Source organism: Nycticebus coucang, chromosome 8 (assembly GCF_027406575.1).
Source record: "Nycticebus coucang isolate mNycCou1 chromosome 8, mNycCou1.pri, whole genome shotgun sequence".
Classification (NCBI taxonomy): Eukaryota; Metazoa; Chordata; class Mammalia; order Primates; family Lorisidae; genus Nycticebus; species Nycticebus coucang.
In genome coordinates this window covers 89,804,360-89,831,104 of record NC_069787.1, presented here as the reverse complement: position 1 = coordinate 89,831,104, position 26,745 = coordinate 89,804,360, and the positions used below count along the sequence as shown (strand labels likewise).

The 26,745-nt window shown below is 41.0% G+C and overlaps 2 protein-coding genes and 1 non-coding gene across 4 annotated transcripts in view; 1 reads left to right on the top strand and 2 right to left on the bottom strand.

The window, feature by feature from the left end:
* The window catches only part of KIF15 (kinesin family member 15), a 95,899-nt gene extending 82,597 nt beyond the window's left edge, over positions 1-13,302 (bottom strand). Inside the window, exons 1-5 of the mRNA XM_053599409.1 lie at positions 13,188-13,302; positions 10,300-10,342; positions 9,351-9,534; positions 6,531-6,607; positions 1,658-1,695 (exon numbers count right to left, since the gene is read on the bottom strand). Coding sequence (XP_053455384.1) covers positions 1,658-1,695; positions 6,531-6,607; positions 9,351-9,534; positions 10,300-10,342; positions 13,188-13,206 — 361 coding nt within the window. The 5' untranslated portion in view covers positions 13,207-13,302. The remainder of the gene's footprint in view (positions 1-1,657; positions 1,696-6,530; positions 6,608-9,350; positions 9,535-10,299; positions 10,343-13,187) is intronic.
* LOC128592884 (U6 spliceosomal RNA) lies at positions 2,333-2,439 on the bottom strand. The gene has a single exon (XR_008382096.1). It is a non-coding gene; the product is annotated as a U6 spliceosomal RNA (small nuclear RNA).
* A 115-nt stretch (positions 13,303-13,417) lies between the features above and the next one.
* The window catches only part of KIAA1143 (KIAA1143 ortholog), a 47,094-nt gene continuing 33,766 nt past the window's right edge, over positions 13,418-26,745 (top strand). For both annotated transcript variants that reach the window (XM_053599435.1, XM_053599434.1), the window contains exon 1: positions 13,418-13,572. In XM_053599435.1, the coding sequence (XP_053455410.1) occupies positions 13,465-13,572 (108 nt within the window). In that variant the 5' untranslated portion in view covers positions 13,418-13,464. The remainder of the gene's footprint in view (positions 13,573-26,745) is intronic.

Below are 26,745 nucleotides of genomic sequence, written 5' to 3'. Positions count from 1 at the left end.
GAAAGAAAGAAGAGGGCGGCACCTGTGCCTCAGGGAGTAGGGCGCCAGCCCCATATTCCAAGGGTGGTGGGTTCAAACCTGGCCCCACTGAACTGAAACAAAAAAAAAATAGCTGAGCATTGTGGCGGGCGCCTGTAGTCCCAGCTACTCAGGAGGCTGAGGCAAGAGAATCGCCTAAGCCCAGGAGTTGGAAGTTACTATGAGCTGTGTGATGCCACGGCACTCTACGGAGGGCGATAAAGTGAGACTCCGTCTCTACAAAAAAAAAAAAAAAAAAAGAAGAAGAAAAGAACCTGAAATTCAACCACATAAAAATAAAAAAACTTTAGCATACCAAAAATCCTTAAGTCAAGACAACTGAAAAACTTAGAGGAAAATGTGGAATCTATATAATACTAGACAGAAAGCTAATCTTTCTCTTTTATAAAGAATTCCCAAAAGACCCTCAATGAATCCCCAACAATAAAAAAAAAAAAAGAAGAAAAAAAAAAAAAAAAAAAAAAGAATTCCCAAAAGAAAAAGCCAAGCCAATTTTTAAAGTAGGAAGAAAGCTTGAATGGGGATTTCAATAGAAAGGTTACAGACATAACCAATAAATAACATGAGAGATACTCAGTTGTCAGAAGATATCAGGGATGTCAAATAAACACATAATGAGATAATACTTCACATGCTGGAGAATGGAAACTGAAAATAATCCAAGTATCATTCATGGTAGAATGGAAAATTCGTAGTATATCCATACAATAATACATATTCATACAGTAATAGAAATAAACTACTATTACATCCAACAATAGGAGTAAATCTTATAAAAGAAGCTAGAAACAAAAGATACATACTGTAAAATTTCATTTGCAGAAGTTCAAAAACAAGCAAAATGAATGAAGACAGAAGGCAGAGTAATAGGTACTCCAGGGGACAGGGATAGGGATAGTTACTGACTAAAAGTCCTGTTCTGAGTAGTGGCTGTACAGGTGTGTAAGTCTAAAAAAATTCAATAAGTCCCATTGAAAAACTGTTATTGAGCACCTACTCTTTGCTAAGCACTGAGCTGGGCCTACAGCTGCAAACATGATTAACACATGAACTTCGCTATCAAGGACGTATAATCTGGCAGAAGCCTGAGGAATATCCCAAATTTCATGAGATCAACATGAAATATCAAAATTATGCCTTCCCCAAAAATACACTAGTTGCTGTCATCATAGAAAGAGTAGATTAGGGCGGCGCCTGTGGCTCAGTCCGTAAGGCGCCAGCCCCATATACCGAGGGTGGCGGGTTCAAACCCGGCCCCGGCCAAACTGCAACCAAAAAATAGCCGGGTGTTGTGGCGGGTGCCTGTAGTCCCAGCTACTCGGGAGGCTGAGGCAAGAGAATCGCCTTAAGCCCAGGAGTTGGAGGTTGCTGTGAGCTGTGTGAGGCCATGGCACTCTATCGAGGGCCATAAAGTGAGACTCTGTCTCTACAAAAAAAAAAAAAGAAAGGGGGCGGCGCCTGTGGCTCAAGGAGTAGGGCGCTGGTCCCATATGCCAGAGGTGGCGGGTTCAAACCCAGCCCCGGCCAAAAACCACAAAAAAAAAAAAAAAAAAAAAAAAAAAAAAAAAAAAAGAAAGAGGAGATTAAGCCCTCAAAAGTTAATCTTTAGTTTACTTACCCATCATAGTAAATGTCTTCCCCGAGCCAGTCTGTCCACTGTAAAAAAAATAGTTTATATATTATTTCAAACATAAAATTTAGAAGATCACCCTCCTATTTTTAATAGTCTACTATTATATAAATGTTCCCTATAAAAAATTAGCTTATTTTCTATTTTTAAATTAGATTAGGTAAAAAGTGAATGGTCTACCTTCTTTCTGTCCATTCCCACTACTCAGAGCTAACTACTATTAACTGGTAAATGTTTCTATATTATATAAACCTAGCCATCAGAATTTTTATTTATAAAAATTGGGACCATTTTTCCTTAATTTTATCTCAGACATCTTTCTAGGTCAGTAAATACAGGTCTGCCTCCTTTTTTTTTTGAGACAGAGTCTCTCTCTGCTGCCCAGGTTAGGGTGCAGTCTTATCATCATAGCTCACAGCAACATCAAACTCCTGGGCTCAAGCGATACTTCTTCTGAGTAGCTGGGACTATATGCATGTACCACTGCACCCACTAATTTTTCTATTTTTTTTTTTTTTTTTTTAGTAGAGAGGGCAGGGTCTTGTTCTTACTCAGGATGATCTCCTAAGCTCAGGCAATCCTCTTGCCTCTGTATCCCAGAGTGCTAGGATTACAGGTGTGAGCCACCGTGTCTGGCTTGCTTCATTATTATTATCATTTTTTTTAAATATGGAACACTCCACCAATCTGTATGTCACCCTTGCGCAGGGGCCATGCTAATCTTCTCTGTATCGTTCCACTTTTAGTATATGTGCTGTCAAAGCAAGCACTGCTTCATTATTTTAATAGGTATATATAGTATTCCATTGGTGTGGAATCTTATAGCATCATAATTTGCTTAACCATAATCAACTGAACTTCTGTTCCCAATTTTTGTTACTCTAACTAGTGCAGCAATTCCTTTCCTAAATTCTTAGTCTTGAAAAGATACTAAAATGCCTAAACACATTTGTATTTGTTTAAAAATAAAGCAACTAGGCCAGGTGTGGTGACTCACACGCTTGGGAGGTCAAAGCAGGTGGATGCCCTGAACTCACGGGTTCAAGACCAGCCTGAGCAAGAGCGAGACCGTCTCTAGAAACTAGCCAGACATTGTAGTGGGTGCCTGTAATCCCACCTCCTTGGGAGGCTGAAGCAAGAGAATCACTTAAGCCCAGGAGTTTGAGGTTGCTGTGAGCTATGATGTCACAGCATTCTACTGAGGGCGACAAAGTGAGACTCTGTCTCATAAATAAATAAATAAATAAATATAAAGCAACTAAGGCTCGGCACCTATAGCTCAGCGGCTAGGGCGCCAGCAACTAAATAAATAAATAAAAAGCAACTAAGGCTTGGCACCTATAGCTCAGCAGCTAGGGTGCCAGCCACATACACTGGGGCTGGTGGGTTCAAACCCAGCCTAGGCCTGCCAAACAACAACAGCTATAACAAAAAAATAGCTGGGTACTGTGATGCGTGCCTGTAGTCCCAGCTATTTGGGAGGCTGAGGTAAGAGAACCGCTTAAGCCCAAGAGCTAGAGGTTGCTGTGAGCTGTGACGCCATGGCATTCTACCAAGGGCAACATAGGGAAACCCTGTCTCAAAAAAAAAAGGAAGGAAGGAAGGAGGGAAGGAGGGAGGGAGGGAGGGAGGAAGGGAGGGAAGAAGGAAGGAAGGAAGGTAGGAAGGCATGAAGGTAGGAAGGTTGTATATTTATGACATATTATATATAACACATATGACATACAAATTATATTATAACATGTATTAACATGTATGACACGTATATATCATTCCATTCATATGACACTCTGGAAAAGAAAGAAACTAAAAAATCCTCATGCTATAGGTTTGATTTTTGTGTACAGTGTCATCTCTCCTTTGCTATCCCACTTAACAGAAAACGAGAGTAACAAAAACTAAAAAGAAAAAAGTTGTATGTTAAAGACAGATGTCAATCACGGTGTTAAGTGACTTTAGCTTAGATTCATAGAAAAATATAAAATTTTGAATTTACTTTTTGGTTAAATGCCCTCTAAAACTAGAAAACAGAATGGTCTAGTTAATTGTTTAAGTAGAAGAAAAAAGTTAATTACCAATGAGAAGTGGGTATTATTGCATCCCCTACAAAGAGGGTAATCCTATAAATCATTGTCCAAAAAGGCACTTAAGAATGAAAGACAACTGGGCGGCGCCTGTGGCTCAGTCGGTAAGGCGCCGGCCCCATATGCCGAGGGTGGCAGGTTCAAACCCGGCCCCAGCCAAACTGCAAAACCAAAAAATAGCCGGGCGCCTGTAGTCCCAGCTGCTCAGGAGGCTGAGGCAAGAGAATCGCGTAAGCCCAAGAGTTAGAGGATGCTGTGAGCCGTGTGATGCCACGGCACTCTACCTGAGGGCGGTACAGTGAGACTCTGTCTCTACAAAAAAAAAAAAAAAATCACTCTATATGTGGTACTGTACTCGGCAAACCAGAATATATGCTCACCCAACCACTACACCAAACATTCATTTCTAAGGGCTACTTATTTCTACCTACAACTACTAAAAGCAATTTTCATGAAGTTATTAATGAATATACCATGAATTAAAACATTACAATCAGTATGCCTACAGGGTCCGCTTTATCAAATTACAATATTTTCAACTTAAATTGGGTTTATTGGAACGTAACCCCATCGTAAGTTGAGGAGCCGCTATACATGGTCCTACGCATTTGTCAAAACCAATACAACTATAAATCACAAAAGCTAAACTTTAAAGTATGCAAACTAAACAAACAAAACACATCAGTTAAGATGTTGGGGATCCCAGAATGGAATGCATCTAACTGTATTAGTAGTTGATATAAAAGCACTGAAGTCAGTGCTGTGAGAAGCTGAACTAAGTAACTTTAGAAATAGGTTTTCACTAGAAATTATAAGGTTAAAATAAGGAACTGTATTGGATAATGCCTGTGGCTCAAAGGAGTAGGGCGCTGGCCCCATATACCAGAGGTGGCAGGTTCAAACCCGGCCCTGGCCAAAAACTGCAAAAAAAAAAAAAAAAAGGAACTGTACATAAATACTGAATTTAGTATTTATGAAAATACTGAAAAAATCTGAATATTGAAAAATCCTTTTCTCACAGGGATACAGGTAATTCTGAAACTGTGGTTTTTTTGTTCGTTTGTTTGTTTTGAGACGGAGCCTCAAGCTATCGCCCTGGGTAGAGTGCTGTAGCATCACAGCTCACAGCAACCTCCAACTCCTGGGCTCAAGCAATTCTCCTGCTTTGGTTGCAGCTGTCATTGGGCCCGGGCTGGATTCAAACCCGCCAACTCAGGTGTATGTGGCTGGCGCCTTAGCCGCTTGAACCATAGGCGCCGAGCCCTGAAACTGTTTTACATGTATACTGGGTTTGAACACTTCAGTAGGCGGATGATAAATGGCAGAAGCCAGGTTTCTCGCAGTAAGCAAGGAAAGTTAGAGATAAATAAGAAAGGAAGGCTAGAATAACCCCTGTGGTGCTAAATTACAGTCAGAATCATCAGAATGAACTCATATTTAGCTTTATATACACAGGTGGTCATTGTAATCCCAGCACTCTGAGAGGCTGAGATGGGCTGACTGCCTGAGTTCGGGAGATCAAGACCAGCCTGAACAAGAGCAAGACCCTGCCTTCAAAAAAACAGCCAGGCATTGTGGTCGGCACCTATAGTCCCAGTTACTTGGAAGGCTGAGGCAAGGGACTCATTTCAGCCCGAGAGTTTGAAGTTGCTGTGAGCTATGATGCCAAAGCACTCTACCAAGGGTGGCAAAGTGAGATGCTGTCTAAATAAATAAATAAATACCAACTCCCCAATAAAAGGAACCAGAGCTCCTTGGTGAAATGGTTGATTCTAAGCCTAGGGCAGGGAAAATACAAGATGAACCTGGGGCATCTTGTAGCATCATAAAGGAATGGATCAAAAAACAGAAAGATTGGACATATCAAAAGGACATAGAAACCAACCTCAAAACACTCCCCCTGGCCAAAGCTGGAACAATACAAGCACCAAGATAAATAATGTTAATACTGAATTATAATCCAAAGTATAAAATAAATATATGGGAGTTCACACCATATAAATAATTGAATAAGTAAGTAAATGAGAGAACAGCCAAATCTTTCACAGAAGAATTTCAAATACATGTAGATATTCTCCCCTTTACTACACACCTTGTCAGCCGGGTGGGGCCAACCTAATCACACGAGCCCTTAAAACCAGAGAAACTGGCTCGGCCCCTGTGGCTTAAGCAGCTAAGGCGCCAGCCATATACACCTGAACTGGTGGGTTCAAATCCAGCCTGCACCCGCCAAACAACAATGATGGCTGCAACCAAAAAATAGTCGGGTGTTGTGACAGGTGCCTATAGTCCCAGCTACTTGGGAGGTGGAGGCAGGAGACTCTCTTAAGTCCAAGAGTTGGAGGTTGCTGTGAACTGTGATGCCACAGCACTCTACCCAGGGCGACAGCTTGAGGTTCTGTCTCAAAAAAAAAAAAAAACAGAGAAACTTTTCTAACTGTGGTGGTGGGGGGGACATAATTAAGGAAGAGTCATAGAGTTCCATTTTATTGGCTTTGAAGACAGAGAACCAGGGCTTTAAGCCAAGTAATTTTGGTGTTCTGTAGTAGTTGGAAAAGGCAAAGAAACAGATTTACCACACAGCTTCCATAAAGAAATTCAGCCCTGCTGACACCCTGATTTTAGCCCAGTGAGACTCATGTGGAACTTCTGACTTACAAAATTGTAAAATTATAAATTTGTGTTGATCAAGCCACTAAGTCTGTTGTAACAATAGGAAACTAATACAAACACATTCTATCACCCCTTGGTGTAAGGACGGTCGGTCGACAACTTACTATGCAAAGATGGTACCATTATAACCACTCATGCAAGATTCCACAATGCTTTTAGCCACAGTTGAAAACACAGACTCCTACAAACGTAAGCAACAAACATGTTAACATTTCATAAAAACGAAAACATTTTTCCTAAACTCTACAATAATAAAAATTCAGTGCTTACATTTCTTTAATCACTTGTGATAATATGAAGCTTATATCCACTATAGAGAATGGCTACAACATCTAAGATGATAAAACTTTCAACACAACTAAGTCCACTAATCTCTTATACACTTATAAATTTAAGGCACACATCTAAACCTTATACAGAATTTTGTATAGCATATTGCATGCATGTATTACATTGGTATTAGAATAAAATACATAGCCCTATATGGAATGTCCCAAAGGTCACCATAAACAGAAAAAATTAACAAACTCATATTTAAATTTCAACACATAGAGAAATAGTTTGTAAATATTTTATACAATTTTATAATGAATATTTTGTAATTAAAGGTACGTTTAACTACAAATTCCCATTTTCCCTATGTATGTATGTATGTATGTATGGTGATCATTGGGATACCCTATATTTTCTTCATTTTTCTACTAAGTTTGTACAAAAGAATCCGTATCTGGTTTTTATGTTCATTTCTACGTATAAATACATAAAGTCTTATCAATAATACAAGAACTTCTAAACCTACATCGTCCAATTCAGTAGCCATTACCCACATGTGACTATTGAGTACCTAAAATGCTGCTACTCCAAATTGAGATGTGCCATAAGTATAAAATACATACCAGATTTAGAAGACTGAGTTAAAAAAATGGAAAATATTTCATTAATAATTTAACTTTATATTGATTACATGTTGAAATGATATTTTTGCTGTTTGTTTTTCATTTATTTCCTCATTTTTTCTTTTTTCCCTTTTTCCATGGTAATGCCTGAACCACAATGAAATGATATTTTGGATATATGGGGTTAAATAAGATATATTATTAAAATTAATTTATTATATTATTAAAATAAAGTAAAAGTCCTTTTTATTTTATTTTTTATTTTTTGAGACAGAGTTTCTTTTTGTCACTTTCGGTAGAGTATGGTGGCGTCATAGCTCACAGCAACCTCAAGCTCTTGGGCTCAAGTGATCCTCTTGCCTCAGCCTCCTAAGTAGCTGGGACCACAAGCACCTGCCACAGCGCTGGCTATTTTTTTTAGAGACGGGGTCTGAGGTCTCGCTCTTGCTCGGGCTAGTCTCGAACTCCTGAGCTCAGGCAATCCACCCGCCTCACCCTACCAAGTGCTGGGATTAGAGGTGTTTACTTTATTTTTAATGTGGCCACTAAAAAATTTTAAGTTATATATGTAGCTCACTTTATATTTCCATTGGCCAGCAATGCCCCAGATAAAAAGAAAAAAGATCTAAATGCCCTAGCAAAAACACTTATGTATATAGGGAGAATAATCAAGATCTGTGATATTGAATATAGTAGCCATTAGTTCCATGTGGTTATTTAAATTTAAATTAATTTTAAAAATAAATAAATTAAAATTAAACAAAATGTAAAAGTTAAGTGCCTCCCACACACTAACCACATTAAAAGTACTTAATAGCCATATGTGGGCCAGGTGTGGTGGCTCAGGCCTGTAATCCTGGCACTCTGGGAGGTGGAGGCAAGAGGATTACTTGAGCTCAGGAGTTCAAAAACAGCCTGAACAAGAGCAAGACCCCCGTCTCTACTAAAAATAGAAAAACTAACCCTGTAGTGGTACACACCTATAGTCCTAGTTACTAGAGAGGATGAGGCAAGAGGATTGCTTAAGCCCAAGAGTTTGACGTTGCTATGAGCTATGATGCAACGGCACTCTAGCCAGGATGACTCGAGCCCGAGTGAGACTGTCTCAAAAATAAATAAATAAGGCTTGGACCCTGTAGCTCAGTGGCAAGGGCACCAGCCACATACACCAGGCAACATACACAAGGGCTGGCAGTTTTGAACATGGCCCAGGCCCACTAAACGACAATGACAACTGCAACAAAAAAATAGCCAGGTGTTGTGGTAGGTGCCTATAGTCCCAGCTATTTGGGAGGCTGAGGCATGAGAATCACTTAAACCCAAGTGTTTGAGGTTGCTGTGAGCTATGATGCCACAGCACTCTATGGAGGGAAACATATGAGACTCTGTCTCAAAAAAATAAAATAAATATTAAAAAAAAATAAAAATAGCCATATGCAGCTAGTGCATCTGAAGCACTGAATTTTTAATTTTAATTGAAACCTAAATAGTCACACGGAGCTAGCTAGAGGCTACAGTAAAGGGACAGCACCTATATGGAACATTTCCCTCACTGCAGAAAGTTCTATTATATATCACTAACTAGATATTTATTAAACTATTCTTTTTTTTTTTCCAGTTTTTGGCTAGGGCCAGGTTTGAATATGGGGCCAGCGCCCTATTCCTTTGAGCCACAGGCTCTGCCCTATTAAACTATTCTTAATTAGAAAAGTAGTTACTGACATCATAGTAATCTCATATGCTTAAACAAGGCTATTCAACTGTACTTATCAATCATTCATGTAGCTCCGAAAAGTACATGTTCACAAACCTCCATCACCGAATGGAAAGGGAAAGTAAGACAAGCTTGTGTCATTCTGGTACACAATTATAAGAAGAAAACCATTCGATATAATTAGATGTAAAATATTTATGGAATGTTTGAGCTTCCTTATCTAAGATCTCCCAAACTTACAAGAGACCAGAAATAAAATCCTTGCAAATAACAAAGTCTTCCAAGTAAAAAGTTAAGTTTGCAGTTACCATTACCTGAGTGGTATCCATGTTTGCAACATGATCAAACGTGAAGATCTTGGGTTCAGGGTTGGAGTGCAGCCGTAGACTTACGGAAGAGAGCACAGACAAGCATAAGCTTTGCTCTCCATCAGCTGACCCAGAACCTTCTGCAAGTGGACGAATTCGCACAAAAACTTTGATGGCATCACCTTCGTTACTAAAGACAAAATGTGACAGTGAAGTTTATTGGAGAAAAGAAAACTGAACAAGGATGTGAGTCTCATATTGCCTCTAATGTTTCTATAATGACTGTTTCCCCATCAAAGCCCAAGAATTACCCCACTTAAATTTGCCTCTTTTAAAAGACCCACACCCTGTGGTGGCGCCTATGGCTCAATCGGTAAGGCGCCGGCCCCATATACCGAGGGTGGCGGGTTCAAGCCCAGCGTCGGTTGAACTGCAACCAAAAAATAGCTGGGCGTTGTGGCGGGCACCTATAGTCCCAGCTACTCAGGAGGCTGAGGCAAGAGAATCGCTTAAGCCCAGGAGTTGGAGGTTGCTGTGAGCTGTGTGATGCCACGGCACTCTACTGAGGGCCATAAAGTGAGACTCTGTCTCTACAAAAAAAAAAAAAAAAAAGACCCACACAATTTACTGATTTATTTCACAGTAAAGGGTTGGTAAAAGGTGATGGCTCCTTCACAACACAAAGGGAGTTCATTTCAAGGGATTCCAAAGACTGCTTGTCTCTCATTTCTGTCTTATCAGCAATTAACAAAGTAAGTCATCACAAAGGAAAATTATGCTATTGATAGCTTGGAAAGTAAGAGGGCAGGGAAGGTCTGTGATTTTCCCATATTTCCAGCTGGCCGAGGACCAAGGTACATTGTGACATAAGTACCCCTTACTATGTTAAATGGTTGTTTTAAAAATACTACATCTCTAATTCTTTGAGATTCATCAACAAGAGTTTATTCCTTACCTGGGCTGGTTAGACTGACAATTTGCCACATTGCGTAACTCAGCTAGAAAAAAAAATGATAAAAAGTAATTAGCATTGCAATATAGAAACACTATTTTTTTCTAACATGATCCTCAGTTGCTGACATGCCTCAGTTTCCTCAGATCTCTGAAAGCATCTCTGGGGTGTGCCAGGACCCTGCCTTTGATCATATTCTCTGCTGATGACATCTAGTCTTTCAGTTTTAAATGCTAATACCTATTCATGATTGCCTGAGCAGCTCAGGACTGCTTGCCTGAGCCCCACCCTTATCTAATTGCCTACTTGATATCTCCAATGGGATGGCCAGTGGGCAATGTTTCAAATTTAATGTGTCTAAACATGAACTCCTGATCACCCTACCCTCACCCCAAATGTGCTTCCCCACCAGTTAATGACAACTCCATCTTTCCAGCTGCTCAGGCTAAAAACCATATCATCATCCCTGACTCCGTCCTTTCTCACTCGCCATATCCAATCTGTCTGAAAAATCTTTGATTCTACCTTCAAAACACTTCAGAATCCTAAAACTTCTTGGCAAATCCACTGCCACTACCATAAAATCAAGTTACCAACCTGTCTTACTTGGATATTACAACTATCTCCCTACTCTCTCATTCTCTGAGCCCCATCTATACTTAACCTAGCATACAGAATGATTCTCTTAAAAGAGAAGTCAGAGGTCAACTTCTGGGATTACATTACGAGGAAATGTCACTGACCTCCCCAGTGAAACTGGTGAAATGAAAAAAACAATTAAAGCCTCTATAAATGTTCTTAAATGTAAACAACAAAGAAATATCTATTCAAGAAAATTTATGAAAATTCAGAGAGAAAGGTTCTGAATTATTTGAACAAAGATCACTCTCTCCCTGACAGCTCAGTAAGGTACAGATTCCACTCCAGACTGCAGCAACCAAGAAAGAACACAGGCATCCCTCTTCCTTTAGATCCCAACCAGAGGGTTTTCTTCCCAGGAGTAGCAGGAAGTCACAGTTTCTAATTCTGTCTCCAGCTAACTACCTATTGCTGAGGATGAGTCCCAGGTAAGTTTGGTTCAGGGGGTAAGCCTCCCTTTTTCAATTGAGCCCTAATTTGAGAACAAGGGCTCTAGGTTGGATGCAGCATGCTGAGAACACTGGGATCCTAATCATCCTTGCTCCAAAGGAAAGTTGAGAAGATCCCAGGCTGCTAAACTCCCCTCACCCATCAACAAATTCCTCAGCAACCAAAATGAGGGTGTCACTGAGAGACAAGATTGCCATTATCCCCATCCCAGCACCCAGGCTTGAAGATGTTGGTTTGATAAGAGTCAGCCCATTAGGGGCGGCGCCTGTGGCTCAGTGGGTAGGGCACTGGCCCCATATGCCCAGGGTGGCAGGTTCGAACCCTGCCCCCGCCAAACTGCAACAGAAAAATAGCTGGGTGTTTTGGCGGGTGCCTGTAGTCCCAGCTACTCAGAAGGCTGAGGCAAGAGATTGCCTAAGCTCAGGAGTTGGAGTTTGCTGTGAGCTGTGATGCCACAGCAGTCTACAGAGGGCAATAAAGTGAGATTCTGTCTCTTAAAAAAAAAAAAAAAAAAAAAGGAGTCAGGCCATAAATAGATAGCTTCTAATCTCTTCCCAAAGGGGCTGACTTCATTTAAAACAGCACAGAGAAGTTCAAACATAGGGAAGGGCACTCTCAAGAACAGTGGAGGCTGTGATAAATGGAAATTATGAAGATATTCAAGATACAAGCTAAGTTGCAAGCCTGTTAGGTTGCAGGTGAGAATGAAAAATAAGATAGCTAGGAGCAGCTAAAGTAGAGTCACAACAAATATCAAACTCAGACCTCAGAAACTATGACATCAAAGGAGGAAGAATTTAATTGGAATAGCTTCTAGGGTAATTTACGGCCCCAGGGCACTGTTGAAACAGTAGAGCAGTGAGGTAGCCATTATTGGAGTTTAACAGCTGCAGGTGGTGAGCGAATGAGATCTCCACCAAAACCACTGACAGTCCAGGATAACTGTGGGCATATCCAAAGCTGTGCTTCCCGAGGAGCAACATCAAAGGCATAACACCAGGGATTCACTAAATCCATCAGGCCAATTGCTAAACAAGTAAACAATAGCAATCCCCAGAGGGTAGGCTGTCAACTCTTCACCTCTGCAGAGATCAGCACAAGTGTAACAACTTTCCTGTAAATCTAAAAGGATTGCAGTAAAATATTTAAATAAAAAGCAAAGTTAACAAGCCAAGCCAACAGTGAGATGAAGAAATTAAAAATTACACCAAGTTAGATAGTTCTGGCATGATTTCTAACTGAGGTCTAAGGAAGCATCGTTAACAAATTCAAGGACTTTTATCTTTGGTAAACCAGACAAAAGCAGACACGGGGAAACAGAATCCTCTTTAATTAATGGTGCTGGGAGAAATGGTTAGCCACATGTAAATATGTGAAAATGGACCACCTCTCACCACTCACAAAAATTAACTCACGATGGATTAAAAGATTTAAATCTAAGACACGAAACGATAAGAACTCTAGAAAGAATTATGAGAAAAACTCTTTATGATGTTGGCCTTGGGAAAGAATTTATGAAGACACCATTGGCAACTGCAGCAACAACAAAAATAAACGGGACCTGATCAAGTTATATTAACTGCGCGAGGCTCCAAGCTCGCACGCAATACACAAAGGAAAAGGTAAAAGCTGTTCCATCAGCGTATTGTCTTTGGGAGACAGAGAGATTCTAAACGCTCTTGCCGCTCAGTCAGTTTCTGCTCTTTACGCAAAAGTAGGGGACAGTGACTGCAGCTGGCGGTTGTTTCACAGCTATATTTGAAAGGGAAGACAGGGTCTCGAATCCGGGCCTTTAAACTTACTTTTGCAGCCGGGCGCCATAGCGCCCTCACTCCGGATCCCGAAAGCAGCGCTACTGATGCCCGAGTCGGGCGCCCCGCGCGACTGGATCCCGCCCGCTCAAGATGGCCGCAAATTTGAATTTGGCGCTGGGATCAGACGTTGACGCTAACCCGGAGGCCGCCATGTTGCCCGGCCTACGCACGCCTGCAGAGGCGAGTCCAGTGACGTCACTAGGGAGCGCCTTCGTCTCTGTACTGTAGATGTCGGCTGGGGAAGCTGCCTTTCCTCAGACATACCATGAGCAAGCGGAACCAGGTGTCGTACGTGCGGCCCGCGGAGCCGGCGTTTCTGGCCCGCTTCAAGGAGCAGGTCGGCTACAGGGAAGGGCCCACCGTAGAGACCAAGGTGAGGGGTCAGTCGCGTTGCTTCCGAAACGTGACCTGTCCGCACTTCTGATTCTGCGTTGACTTGGAGGCCAGGTACCGCTGGGTCCCTCCTCTCACCGGCCCCTAATTCGAATGGGCCACGGACTCTAGGCTGGCGCTTTTCAGGCGACTACAGTATTCTTGTGTCCACGAAGCCCTTCCTGTGTCTTTTTTTTTTAATATACAAAGCCTTTATAGGAGTTACAATCTCATTTTATAAAAGTGGGTTTTTTTTTAAAAAATTTATTTTTATTAAGTCATAGCTCTGTACATTACTGCAATCAAGGGGTACAATGTGCGGGTTTCATATACAATCTGAAATATTCTCATCAAACTGTTCAACATAGCCTTCATGGCATTTTCTTAGTTATGGTATGTAGGCATTTGTATTCTGCATTTAGTAGGTTTCGCCGGTACCCATTCCAAGATGTACCGTAGATGTGGCGCCTCCCATTACCCTCCCTCCACCAAAACCTCCCCACTCCCTTCCCCTTCCTTGGCCCTTTCCCCATAGTCTTGTGCTATAGTTGGGTTATAGCCTTCATGTGAAAGCTATAATTTAGCTTCATAATAGAGCTGAGTACATTGGATACTTTTTCTTCCACTCCTGAGATAGTTTGCTAAGAAGAATATGTTCCAACTCCATCCATGTAAACATGAAAGAGGTAAAGTCTCCATCTTTCTTTAAGGCTGCATAATATTCCATGGTATACATGTACCACAATTTGCTAGTCCATTCATGTGTCGATGGACACTTGGGCTTCTTCCATGACTTAGCGATTATGAATTGGGCTATAATAAACATTCTGGTACAGATGTCTTTGTTACATTGTGACTTTTGGTCTTCTGGGTATAAACCTAGTAAAGGAATTATAGGATGGAATGGCAGGTCTATTTTTAGGTCTCTAACTATTCTCCAAACATCCTTCCAGAAAGAACATATTAGTGTGCATTCCCACCACCAGTATAGAAGTGTGCCCTTTTCTCCACATCCACACAAACATCTCTGGTTTTGGGATTTTGTTATGTGGCCTACTCTTACTGGGGTTAGGTGATATCTCAAGTAGTTTTGATTTGCATTTCTCTGATGATTAAGGATGATGAGCTTTTTTTCATGTGTTTGTAGATTGTGCATCTGTCTTCTTTAGAGTAGTTTCTCTTCAAGTCCCTTGCTCACCCTGAGATGGGATCACGTGTTCTTTTCTTGGTAATATGCTTGAGTTCTCTGTGGATTCTGGTTATTAGACATTTATCGGAGGTATAACCTGCAAATATTTTCTCCCATTCTGAGGGCTGTCTGCTTCCTTACTATGTTCTTGGCTGTGCAGAAGCTTTTTAGTTTGATACAGTAATGTATTTTTTTTTTTTTTTTTGTAGAGACAGAGTCTCACTGTACTGCCCTCAGGTAGAGTGCCGTGGCTTCACACGGCTCACAGCAACCTCCATCTCCTGGGCTTAAGCGATTCTCTTGCCTCAGCCTCCCGAGCAGCTGGGACTATAGGCGCCCGCCACAACGCCCGGCTATTTTTTGGTTGCAGTTTGGCCGGGGCTGGGTTTGAACCCGCCACCCTCGGCATATGGGGCCGGCGCCCTACTCACTGAGCCACAGGCGCCACCCCAGTAATGTATTTTTGAAGCTGCTTCAATTGTCCTCCTCATAAAATATTCACCCAGGCCGATTCCTTCAAGAGTTTTCCCTGCACTTTCTTCAAGTATTTTTATAGTTTCATGTCTTAAGTTTAAATCTTTTATCCAGTGAGAGTCTATCTTAGTTAATGCTGAAGGGTGTGGGTCCAGTTTCAATCTTCTACAGGTTGCCAGCCAGTTTACCCAGCACCATTTGTTAAATAGGGAATCTTTTCCCCACTGAATGTTTTTAATTGGCTTGTCAAAGATCAAATAACGGTAAGTAGCTGGATTCATCTCTTGGTTCTCTATTCTGTTCCAGACATCTACTTCTCTGCTTTTGTGCCAGTACCATGCTGTTTTGATCACTATCGATTTACAGTACAGTCTCAGGTCTGGTAGCATGATTCCTCCTGCTTTGTGTTTATTGCTGAGTAATGTTTTGGCTATTCGAGGTTTTTTCTGATTCCATATAAAACGAAGTGTTATTTTTTCAAGATCTTTAAAATATGACAATGGAGCTTTATTAGGAATTGCATTAAAATTATATATTGCTTTGGGTAGTATGGACATTTTAACAATGTTGATTCTTCCCAGCCATGAGCATGGTATGTTTTTCCATCTGTTAACATCCTCAGCTATTTCTTTTCTGAGGGTTTCATAGTTCTCTTTGTGAAAGACATCTTTCACATCCTTTGTTAGGTATACTCCCAAATATTTCATCTTCTTTGGCACTACTGTGAAAGGAATAGAGTCTTTGACTGTTTTTTCAGCATGGTTGTTGTTGGTATATATAAAGGCTACAGATTTATGGGTGTTGATTTTGTAGCCTGAGACATTGCTGTATTCCTTGATCACTTCTAAAAGTTTTGTAGTAGAATCCCTAGTGTTTTCCAGATACACAATCATATCATCTGCGAAGAGTGAAAGTTTGATCTCTTCTGATCCTATGTGGATACCCTTGATCACCTTTTCTTCCCTAATTGCAATAGCTAAGACTTCCATTACAGTGTTAAAAGAGCAATGGAAACAATGGCAACCATGCCTGGTTCCTGATCTAAGTGGAAATGATTTCAATTTAACTCCATTCAATATGCTATTGGCTGTTGGCTTGCTGTAGATGACCTCTGTTAGTTTAAGAAATGTCCCTTCTATACCAATTTTCTTAACTGTTCTGATCATGAAGGGATGCTGGATATTATCAAAAGCTTTTTCTGCATCAATTGAGAGAATCATATGGTCCTTATTTTTTAGTTTGTTTATGTGCTGAATTACATTTATAGATTTACGTATATTGAACCAGGCTTGAGACCCTGGGATAAATCCCACTTGGTCGTGGTGTATAATTTTTTTGATGTGTTGTTGGATTCTGTTTGTTAGGATCTTATGGAGTATTTTAGCATCTATATTCATTAGTTATATTGGTCTATAATTTTCTTTTCTTGTTGTGTCTTTCCCTGGTTTGGAGATTAAGGTGATGTTTGCTTCGTAGAATGTGTTGGGTAATATTCCTTCTTTTTCTATATTTTGGAAGAGGTTTAGTAGTATAGGTACTAGTTCTTCTTTAAAGGTTTGGTAGAATTCTGACGTAAAGCCATCTGGTCCTGAGCTTTTCTTTTTAGGGAGATTTTGTATGGTTGATGCTATTTCGGAACTTGATACAGGCCTGTTCAACATTTCCACTTTGTTCTGGCTAAGTCTTGGTAGGTGGCGTACTTCCAGGTATTGGTCAGTTTCTTTCAGATTTTAATATTTCTGAGAGTAGAGTTTCTTATAGTATTCGTTAAGGGTTTTTTGAATTTCTGAGGGGTCTGTTGTTATTTCATCGTTACCATTTCTGATTGATGAAATTAGAGATTTTACTCTTTTTTTTCCTGGTTAGGTTGGCCAAAGGTTTATCTATTTTATTGATCTTTTCAAAAAACCAACTTTTGGATGTATTGATCTGTTGTGTAATTCTTTTGTTCTCAATTTCATTTAGTTCCACTCTGATTTTGGTTATTTCTTTTCTTCTGCTGGGTTTGGGGTTGGAGTGTTCTTCCTTCTCCAGTTGCTTGAGATGTCCCATTAAGTTATTAACTTCCTCTCTCCGTTTTCTTGAGGAAGGCTTGCAGTGCTATAAATTTCCCTCCTAGGACTGCATTTGCAGTATCCCAGAGGTTCTGGTAATTCGTGTCTTGATTGTTGTTTTGTTCCAAAAATTTGGTGATTTCCTTCTTAATCTCGTCTATAACCCATCTATCCTTCAGCATAAGGTTGTTTAGCTTCCATGTTTTTGTATGGGTATGCAGGTTCCTGTTGTTACTGAGTTCAACTTTTATTCCATGATGGTCTGAGAAGATGCAAGGAATAATTTCTATTTTTTTAAATTTGCTGATGTTAGATTTGTGGCCTAGGATGTGGTCGATTTGGAGTATGTTCCATGGGCTGATGAGAAGAATGTGTATTCAGTTTTTGGGGATGAAATGTTCTGTAGATGTCTGTTAAGTCCAGATGTTGAATGGTTGAGTTTAAATCTAAAATTTCTTTGCTTAGCTTCTTTTTGGAGGATCTATCCAGCACTGCTAAAGGGGTGTTAAAATCTCCAACTACTATGGAACTGGAGGAAATTGAGTTGCTCATGTCTGTTAGAGTTTCTCTTATAAATTGAGGTGCGTTGTGGTTGGGTGCATAAATATTAATAATAGAGATCTCATCATATTGAGTAATACCTTTAACAAATATGAAGTGTCCATCCTTATCCTTAATTATTTTGGATGGTTTAAAGCCTATTGCGTCTGCAAATAGAATTGCAATGCCTGCTTTTTTCTGCTTTCCATTTACCTGGAGTATAGATGACCATCCCTTCACCTTGAGTCTATATTTGTCTTTTAATGTAAAATGCTATTCTTGTATGCAGCAGATATCTAGCTTGAGTTTTTGTATCCAGTCAGCCAACCTGTGCCTCTTTAGAGGACAGTTTAAACCATTCACATTAATTGAGAATATTAATAAGCCTTTCGAGAGTCCAGTGGACATTTTTAATCCTTTTGCAACTGTGGAAGTTGGAATTTGATCAAAATTTTCTGGGTGGGTTTACTTTTGTGGTGGAGGATTACGCTGGTCTTTATGGAGGATAGGTCTGAGAATATCCTGGAGAGCTGGTTTAGTTATGGCAAATTTCTTCAACATGTGAATGTCATTGAAGTATTTAATTTCTCCATCATAAATGAAACTCAGTTTAGCTGGGTATAGGATCCTGGGTTGAAAGTTATTTTGTTTTAGGAGATTAAAAGTCGATGACCATCCTCTTCTAGCTTGAGAGGTTTCAGCAGAGAGATCTGCAATTATTCTAATATTCTTCCCCTTGTAGGTAATGGTTTTCTTTTTTCTGGCAGCTTTCAGAATTTTCTCCTTCGTATTAACTTTAGTGAAATTGATTATTATGTGTCTGGGGGGTGTCTTATTCAGGTTGAGTCGTGCTGAGTTCTTAAACTGTCTGCTATCTGAATTTCAGAATCTCTTGGCATGTCTGGAAAGTTCTCCTTCATAATCTCATGGAGAAAAGACTCTGTGCCTTGTGAAGCCACTTCGTCGCTTTCAGGGATCCCTATAAGACGAATATTAGTTTTCTTCAAATTATCCCAGATCTCTCTGAGAAGAGTGATCTGTTTTTGCCCTCCATTTCTCATCCTCTTTGAGAGTTTAGGAGCGTTCGAAAACTTTGTCTTCAATGTCAGAAATCCTTTCTTCTGCTTGCTCCATTCTGTTAGTGAGGGATTCTACTGTGTTTCTCAGATCTTTAAGGGCTGCAACTTCTTGTCTCAATGTGTCAAAATCTTTGGTCATTTGGTCTTTGAATTTGTTGAATTCTTGAGATATCTTTTGGGTTACTGCTTGGAGTTCTAATTCAATCTTATTTGCTATCCAGATTCTGAATTCAATTTCTGACATCTCAGCTATTTGTTTGTGGATGGATCTTGTGCTGTGTCTGCCCCATTGATCCTTGGGGGAGTTGATCTACTCTGATTATTCATATTGCCAGAGTTTTTCTGTTGATTTTGCTTCATGATTGTTTTTCACCATTGCCTCTGGCCGTCCTCAGAGTTGGTGAGGTGTCTCTCCAAGATTAGATCCCAGCAGGATCACTCTTTTGTTGCTTGATCTTTGTAGGGAGTGACCCTGTGTAGTTCCTCTGGGGCTGCTCTGGTTGTGGAAGCAGCTCCAGCGTGTAACACACCCGGATCCAGCAACAGGGTGGGAGGTGGTGCACAGTTCTGGTAGTGCCTGGCACCCAGTGACTTTGGCACAGAGAGCCCAAAGCTCCAGCAGTCTCTGGCCAGGAGAAGGGCTCTGTGTAGAAGAAGGGAGGGCTCCAGAGGGCTCGCGGCTACCAGTATCCCTGGCCAGACGAGTAGGCCAGTGTGGAGGCTGGGAGGGCACAGGAGGAAGGACGCAGGGTTCTCGGCTCCCGCAGTTCCTGGTCAGGGCATGCGGAGGCCCGGTTGGTGCCAGGTCGCAGCACAGATGTTATGGAGGTCTGGGCAGCGCCAAGCCCAGGAATTTGAGGTTGCTATGAGCTGTGACACCACGGTACTCTACCGAGGGCAACAGCACGAGCCTGCAGTGTGCCAAAACCATCTCACTCTGCCCCTAAGGGTTAAGGCTGTAAGGCAGCTCAGTCCCCGCCTTTAGGCTGCTCAGTCGTTAGGTTACTAGGTCCCACCCGATTCTTGCTCTGGGACCTTGAGGGCGGAGCTTGCCGGGACAGTTCTCTCACACAATGGCTCCCTGCAGCCCAGCTCAGTGGCTCTGTCTGGGGCCCCAGACAATGCCCAGAGTTCTCCGCACTCCTGCTCAAGCTCTCCCCAAGGCAGTTCAACTGAGTGCCTAGTCCAAAAACACCGAAACAGTTCACAGGTAAGGCCTTTCCGGTTTGCCGTCTCACTGCTGCTTGTACTTATGGTTGCCGGCGTGATTAGGTCGATTGAACACATGCAACCACTGGCCAGTTTCCCACTGTTTTTGTCCTCCTTTTGGGGTCCAGAAGTCCCTTGCTGACTCCCTGTATCCTCAAAGGGATGATTATAGGCAGATCCCACCAGCCAGAGATGTCTGGAGTCTTATCTCCCCAGACTCCCCGTGCCCAGTTGCAGGGAAGCTGTTCCTCGGCCACCATCTTTAATCCCTCCTTCTGTGTCTTTTTTAAAAGCGCTGCTGGGTTTTGGAAAATGACCTGAGGTAGGTAAAGCGCCTCGTTCCTAGTAAATGATCGCTTTACCGTCTCTTTGTTACACTTGGCTTTTCTCAAAACCCATTAGTTAGCAGGGTAAATGGTGGCTACGTCCTGCCTTCCAGATAAGGAAACAGGTCACTGGATCAAATGACCCAATGTCCTAGGACCGGAGTCTGAGACATCTTTGGAGCAATGTCTAGATCTATTTCTATGCTTTGTTGTCACAAAATAGCAGGCAAATATCTTGGGTCCAAATAGAAGAGGAGCTTCAGTAACGAGCCAAACCTGATTACTGTAAACTGGGGACTGGGGATCACTGGATGTAATGGTGTACGAGATGAGACCTCCAGACAAACTGAAGAAACCAATTAGGAGCCTTTATTAAGACTGGACAGCTTGACTGCCTTCTAAGGTCAGAAGACCAGTGATGACCAGCTTGGGGACAGAGTTTTTATAGGATGACTTATGCAGGCTAAAAAACAATATATAAGCAGCTGAATTTTACAACCGATATGTACAGAAGCAAATTTATGGCACTTATAGTTAATAACAGTTACTGGTCAACTAGTTCAGAAAGAAAATTATTATTATTTTCTTTCTTTTTTTTTTTGTAGAGGCACAGTCTTACTTTATCGCCCTCGGTAGAGTGCTGTTGCGTCACACAGCTAACAGCTACCTCCAACTCCTGGGCTTAGGTGATTCTCTTGCCTCAGCCTCCCGAGTAGCTGGGACTACAGGCGTCCGCCACAACACCTGGCTATCTTTTTGTTGCAGTTTGGCTGGGGCTGGGTTTGAACCCACCACCCTCAATATATGGGGCCGGCACCCTACTCACTGAGCCACAGGCACCGCCCCAGAAAATTATTTTTTGGAACAATTAAGTCAGCAGGAACCTAAGGTGCCAGTGGCACCACCAAGGAGGCCTCATCCTGTTTTTACTAATCTTCACCCCATTACCTCATCCTTCTTGTTTTTCCTTTCCCCATCATTGCTGGTGGGTTGAGTCTCCCTCTTGCCCACCATCTCATTCCCCACTTCTTCTCTGGTGGGAGTCAAATCTTTGCTAGCTCTTCATCTTGATATATATGCTGATATTGGGTGTGCAGGAGCATAAACTTTACTGCCTGCCTCCATTTTTGAATGTAGGAAGTCAGGGCATTTATGGCTCAAGGTCCTATTGTTAATCCTAGGAGGAATACTGGTTTCAGATCTAGATTAACTTGATTGCTCAGTACTTTGAAATTCTCTTCTCCGGTGGTGGGTTAATGTACATACGAGTTTTTACTTTTCCCTGTGTGATATCCCTCCCCTCCTTTCCCAAAGTTCAGTTTGAAGTCCAGTTAAGACAAGTTCCTTGAGGAGTTTCCTCAGGCTTCAGCTGTTTGTTGACAAGCCAGCTCCCAGTATGTGGCTGGAGCAGGGCATGTTGACTGTCTTAAAAGTTACTTTACTTCTCAAGGGGCAATGAAGCTCCATTTAGCTAGCTGTGATGACTCCAGGTGAGGATTCTTTCCATCCTCGCTGCCGTAGATGTAGTCAGGATAATGGTGTAAAGTTCTTTCTGGATTGGTTTGAGGGGGAATGGGTTTTGATCCTGGATCTAAACTTGGTTTCCTGAATTTTCCAGAAAGAATGTATGAACACAAAAGACTAAACAGAACACGGCTAATTACTCAAGTGGAGATCTTTCTTGCTATTCTCTCTAGGGTTTTTATTTATTTAATTTAGTTTCTTCCAGTTTTTTTAGGTGTCCCTGCTAAATTGTAGAGGAGTGGCAGAGGCTTCCTTGAACAGCACCAGTGTCAAGTCTTGTATTTAATAAAGCTTTGCTTCCTGGCACAGTTTACCGATTCCTGCTCTTAGGGCCCTGTTCATGCATTTTACTCTTAAGTTTTGAGGCCTATAAGTTACATATAGTTTTCAGGTGATAACTATTATTCCCATTATTTCTGTTATGAAGGCTTGTCCATTGTCAAATTTAAATCAGAGTAGCAACCTAAACCATGGAATGATTTCTCTGGGCAACACTTAGATACAGCAGATAACATTTAATACTGCTCAGATTTTGCCAGTGTAGCCAACAGGTGATCTTTGTTGAGTCTTCAGGCTTCAGGATAAATATAATTACTGTATATAATTCTATAATTTTTTGGCCAGTTCTTAAGTCCCATTTAACAAATCAGTTTAGTAAAACAGTTATGTCTTATTTTATGAGTTGATAGTGCAAACAAGGCTGGGATTTAATACATGTGGGTCACAGCCTCTTCTTAAACTATTTTTCTCTCTCTGATTTCTCTTCCCACCAAAGACAAATTGCATCAGAACCAACTCAGTTGCCAAAATAAACTGTACCTTCAGTATACTGGGTTTGATTATTTGCATAAAGTGCAGTAAGAATAATTATTAGGTATCTAGGCCCTCCTTCCCTTTAAAATTGGCTTTGCTGGAACCTTTTATAAGGAATCGCAGGTTAAGATTTGAAGGCCTTTCATGAGCCCAGATTTCATCTGTGCTGTTAGGTACCTGTATGCATTGAGTAAATTCTTCTCTTGAGGTTCCCAAGCACATTTCAATTCTCAGACCTGACAGAAAGTGACCTTTGTTACTTACCACAGATCAGGAAATGTTATTTATGGGTATCTGGCCAGTTTTTCCAACGGTTTTTTTATTGGCCTTATAAATTTGACCTTAATTCCTTAACACAGTCTGGATACCTCTGGAAATGCTATTCCAGCTAAAGCCTTAGTAAAATAACCAGTGTCTTTATAATGTTTTATAGAACAAAATAGATTCTTACTGAACTTAGGCAAATGACCCGTATTGTCAGAAATTAATAATACTTACAAATGGTTTTTAAATTCCGGAGAAATCAAGGAGAGGAAAAAAATACATGTTTCAAATTCTGCTCTTAAATACATATATTGCTTAAAAAGCTACAAATAGTTCAAAAGACAGAAAATGGTTTTCTTGACTTCTAGAAAACAGAACACAGACAGAATCAACAATATTTCAAACTAAAAACCATAACAAACTAGTTTAATTCCATGTGACTGATTTTTGTTCTATTTGAAGTTAGGTTAGTAATACTCATAGACATGTTAGCTTTTCTTTTTTTTTTTGACATGTTAGCTTTTCAATCAAAGTTTTAAGTCTGCTTTTAGTTCAAAGGTACTCAATTTCCAAAGACATCAAGAATTTAAACTCTAAAGAATTTGTCAGCCTCTTAATTTTTTTTTGATGAATTAAAATTATTACTGATAATATACATTAGACCAATATGTTATTTTAGGCTAGATTAGTGTCTTATAATATTGGAACATACATATAATTATAACTCATACAAAATTAATTACCATTTTATATTTAACAGTGTTTCCAATACATTTTTAATAAATAAGTTTAAAGACCAAATTTAGAGTTGTGGGTTTTTTTGTTGTTGTTTAGGTGGCCCCAGCTGGGTTTGAACCTGCCAGTCTTGGTGCACGTGGCTGGCATCGTAATGACTGTGTAACAGGCACAGAGTCCCAAATTTAGAGTTTTGATTTTGAAAGTTTTGTCAGATATCAAAGGTTTAAAACATTTATTCAAATAAGACTACAAGCCAAAAGATTTTAAAGGACATACATAGTCAACTGGATTACATGTAAACTTCTTTACAAATTTCCTTTTATGAGTTTCATTTAACCTGCACAAATAATCTACAAGCATTCTAAATTTTCTTTAATTCTCGCCCTGCCTTTCACTTTTTAAATAACTATTTTGTTTCAGGGTAAAATTTATCACACAAGATTGTTTTCTTGGGGTGACGCCTGTGGCTCAAGGAGTAGGGCGCCGGTCCCATATGCCAGAGGTGGCGAGTTCAAACCCAGCCCTGGCCAAAAACCACAAAAAAAAAAAATTCTTTTCTTTACACCATGCCATTTTTCTTTCTACTTGGCCACACTGATAATTAGAAGGTTTAAAAGGCAAGAATTTTATTCTTTGACAAAGGCTCAGGTTTTTTTTAACAATTTAAACAACTAAATTATTACATTTTACAAATGAGAGATATTTTATGAAATACAACATTGATACAGGATTTTTCTCACTCAGGGCTGGTCACGGAATTACTATTTTTTCAGGTTCAGGTAAGCTCAGAAATCAGGTTTTTATCGTTAGGCACAAATGTTGCAGTCCATACTTTTTGAGGAATAAAGCAGTTCTAAACCTTTTGCATGGCTTCACCCTAAGTAGGGAGTACACACTCTAACCGCAACAAAGACATAATAGCTTTGCTCAAAGTGTGGGGCTGCATTTATTCATTTGTTAGAACATGTATTTAGGTTGTAACAGGGTTTTTTTTGTTTGTTTGTTTGTTTTTCATTTATTAAGTCCTGGCTAAAATATTTTTCAGGGTTAATTATTTAGTTCTAGACAAAGGACCCATGCTGGAGACCTCTGACTTGGGCCTTCTCCCCACTGCCAGAAGCTGTTTACCTTCGAAACCTACAAAGGATATGGGTATAGCCCTGCCTGGCACAAGATTTACACTTTCTCTCCAAGATTTTCAAGGGCCATCCAGAGTTCACTGGACTGCCGGAACTGTAACATTTTCCAAGGCACGGCCCCTCTGCCAATAGCTCTAGCACGTTTCACTCCCTCTGCATGTCCCGCAGTCCAACAAAATTTCAGTCAGTTTCTATTGTTATTCATCTCAGTCAGTCTCTAAGCACTCACATGCACACATTCCAACTTTTTTTTGTTTTGTTTTGTTTTTTTTTGCAGTTTCTGGTGAACCGGCCACCTCCAGCATATGGGGCCTGCGCCCTACTCCTTTGAGGCGCTGCCCCCAATTTATTTTTTTTTTTTTTTACACTGGGCAGCCTTGATTTCTCACTTGAACTGTTACTTAATTACAGGAGGCCATTAACACTTTTTAACAGGCCTGTGGGTGATCTAACACCCTGGGGATTGATTAGATTCCAGCTTTCATTTAAATGGTGTTTTACTATTAATAGTTATACTAAACATCTACGGATACTAAGGCGGCGCCTGTGGCTCAAAGGAGAAAGGCGCCGGCCCCATATGCTGGAGGTGGTGGGTTCAAACTCAGCCCCGGCCAAAAACTGTAAAAGAAAAAAAAAAAAAACATCTACGGATACTAATTAAAAACAGATGTTAAAGTGGCTTACTTCCAGAGGTGGACTCAGATGAATTTAGGAATGATCATCAGCCAGTCTCCTGAGGGCTCCAGGTTTTCCGGGGGCCCTGAGATGTTTCCAGGGGGTGCCTCCCCTCAGAGGGACCACAGCCTGTCCCCCTCCTGGAGGCCACCTGAGGATCCCCAGAACCAGGTTTTGGAGGACACAGCCAAACATAGAAAGCAGTTGAGAGGGGTGGGGAAAGAGTGATAGGCAAAAAGGAAAGCCCTGTACACCCTGGGCAAGCCCTGATAACAAAGAAGAGGACTCAGAAAGTATAGTCTGCCTAATTAGAGATAAAGAAGCAAGATTGACAGTGACGGGTCAGGTGGCATCTCCAAGGAGATAGCACAGGAAATATGCAAACTGACAGAACAGACCAGGGCCCAAAAGACAGAAAGGAAGTGTAAACAGACAAACATAAACTACTCAAACACCTGCCACATCTAAAACTCAATCACTCACAAGGAAAGATAGCACAAACATCCGCATTATAAGACCCAGTCAGCCAGTCTCATACAGATACGGGATTTGGTCAGCCACTCTGGCACAGATCCAACCAGAGGTTCCTCAGCTGACGTCTGGGTGGGGGGAAACCGGCCATCTGGGGTGCAGCTGTGTCCAGCCCCCGAGGATGGCCCCCAACAGACTTACCGGTAAACCCAGAAACCAGAACCAGATGACTTCATTAAGGTGCCCAGATTTAGTCAAATAATTTAGGGGATTGCACTGGAGAAGGGGAGCCAACCTCCCATCCGGGGCTGAGAAATTTCTCTCCGTGGCCACCCCCTGGTTGGGAGTGGGCCTACATACCCAGCCAGAACTGGTGGTCTCAACCTAGATCAAAACCTAGGCTATCGCTGGGGCCTCCAGATGTAATGGTGCACAAGATGAGACCTCCAGACAAACTGAAGAAACCAATTAGGAGCCTGTATTAAGACTGGCCAGCTTGACTGCCTTCTAAGGTCAGAAGACCAGTGATGACCAGCTTGGAGACAAGAGTTTTTATAGGATGACTTATGCAGGCTAAAAGACAATATACAAGCAGCTGATTTTACAGCCACTATGTACAGAAGCAAATTTATGGTACTTACAGTTAATAACAGTTACTGGTCAACTAGTTCAGCAAGAA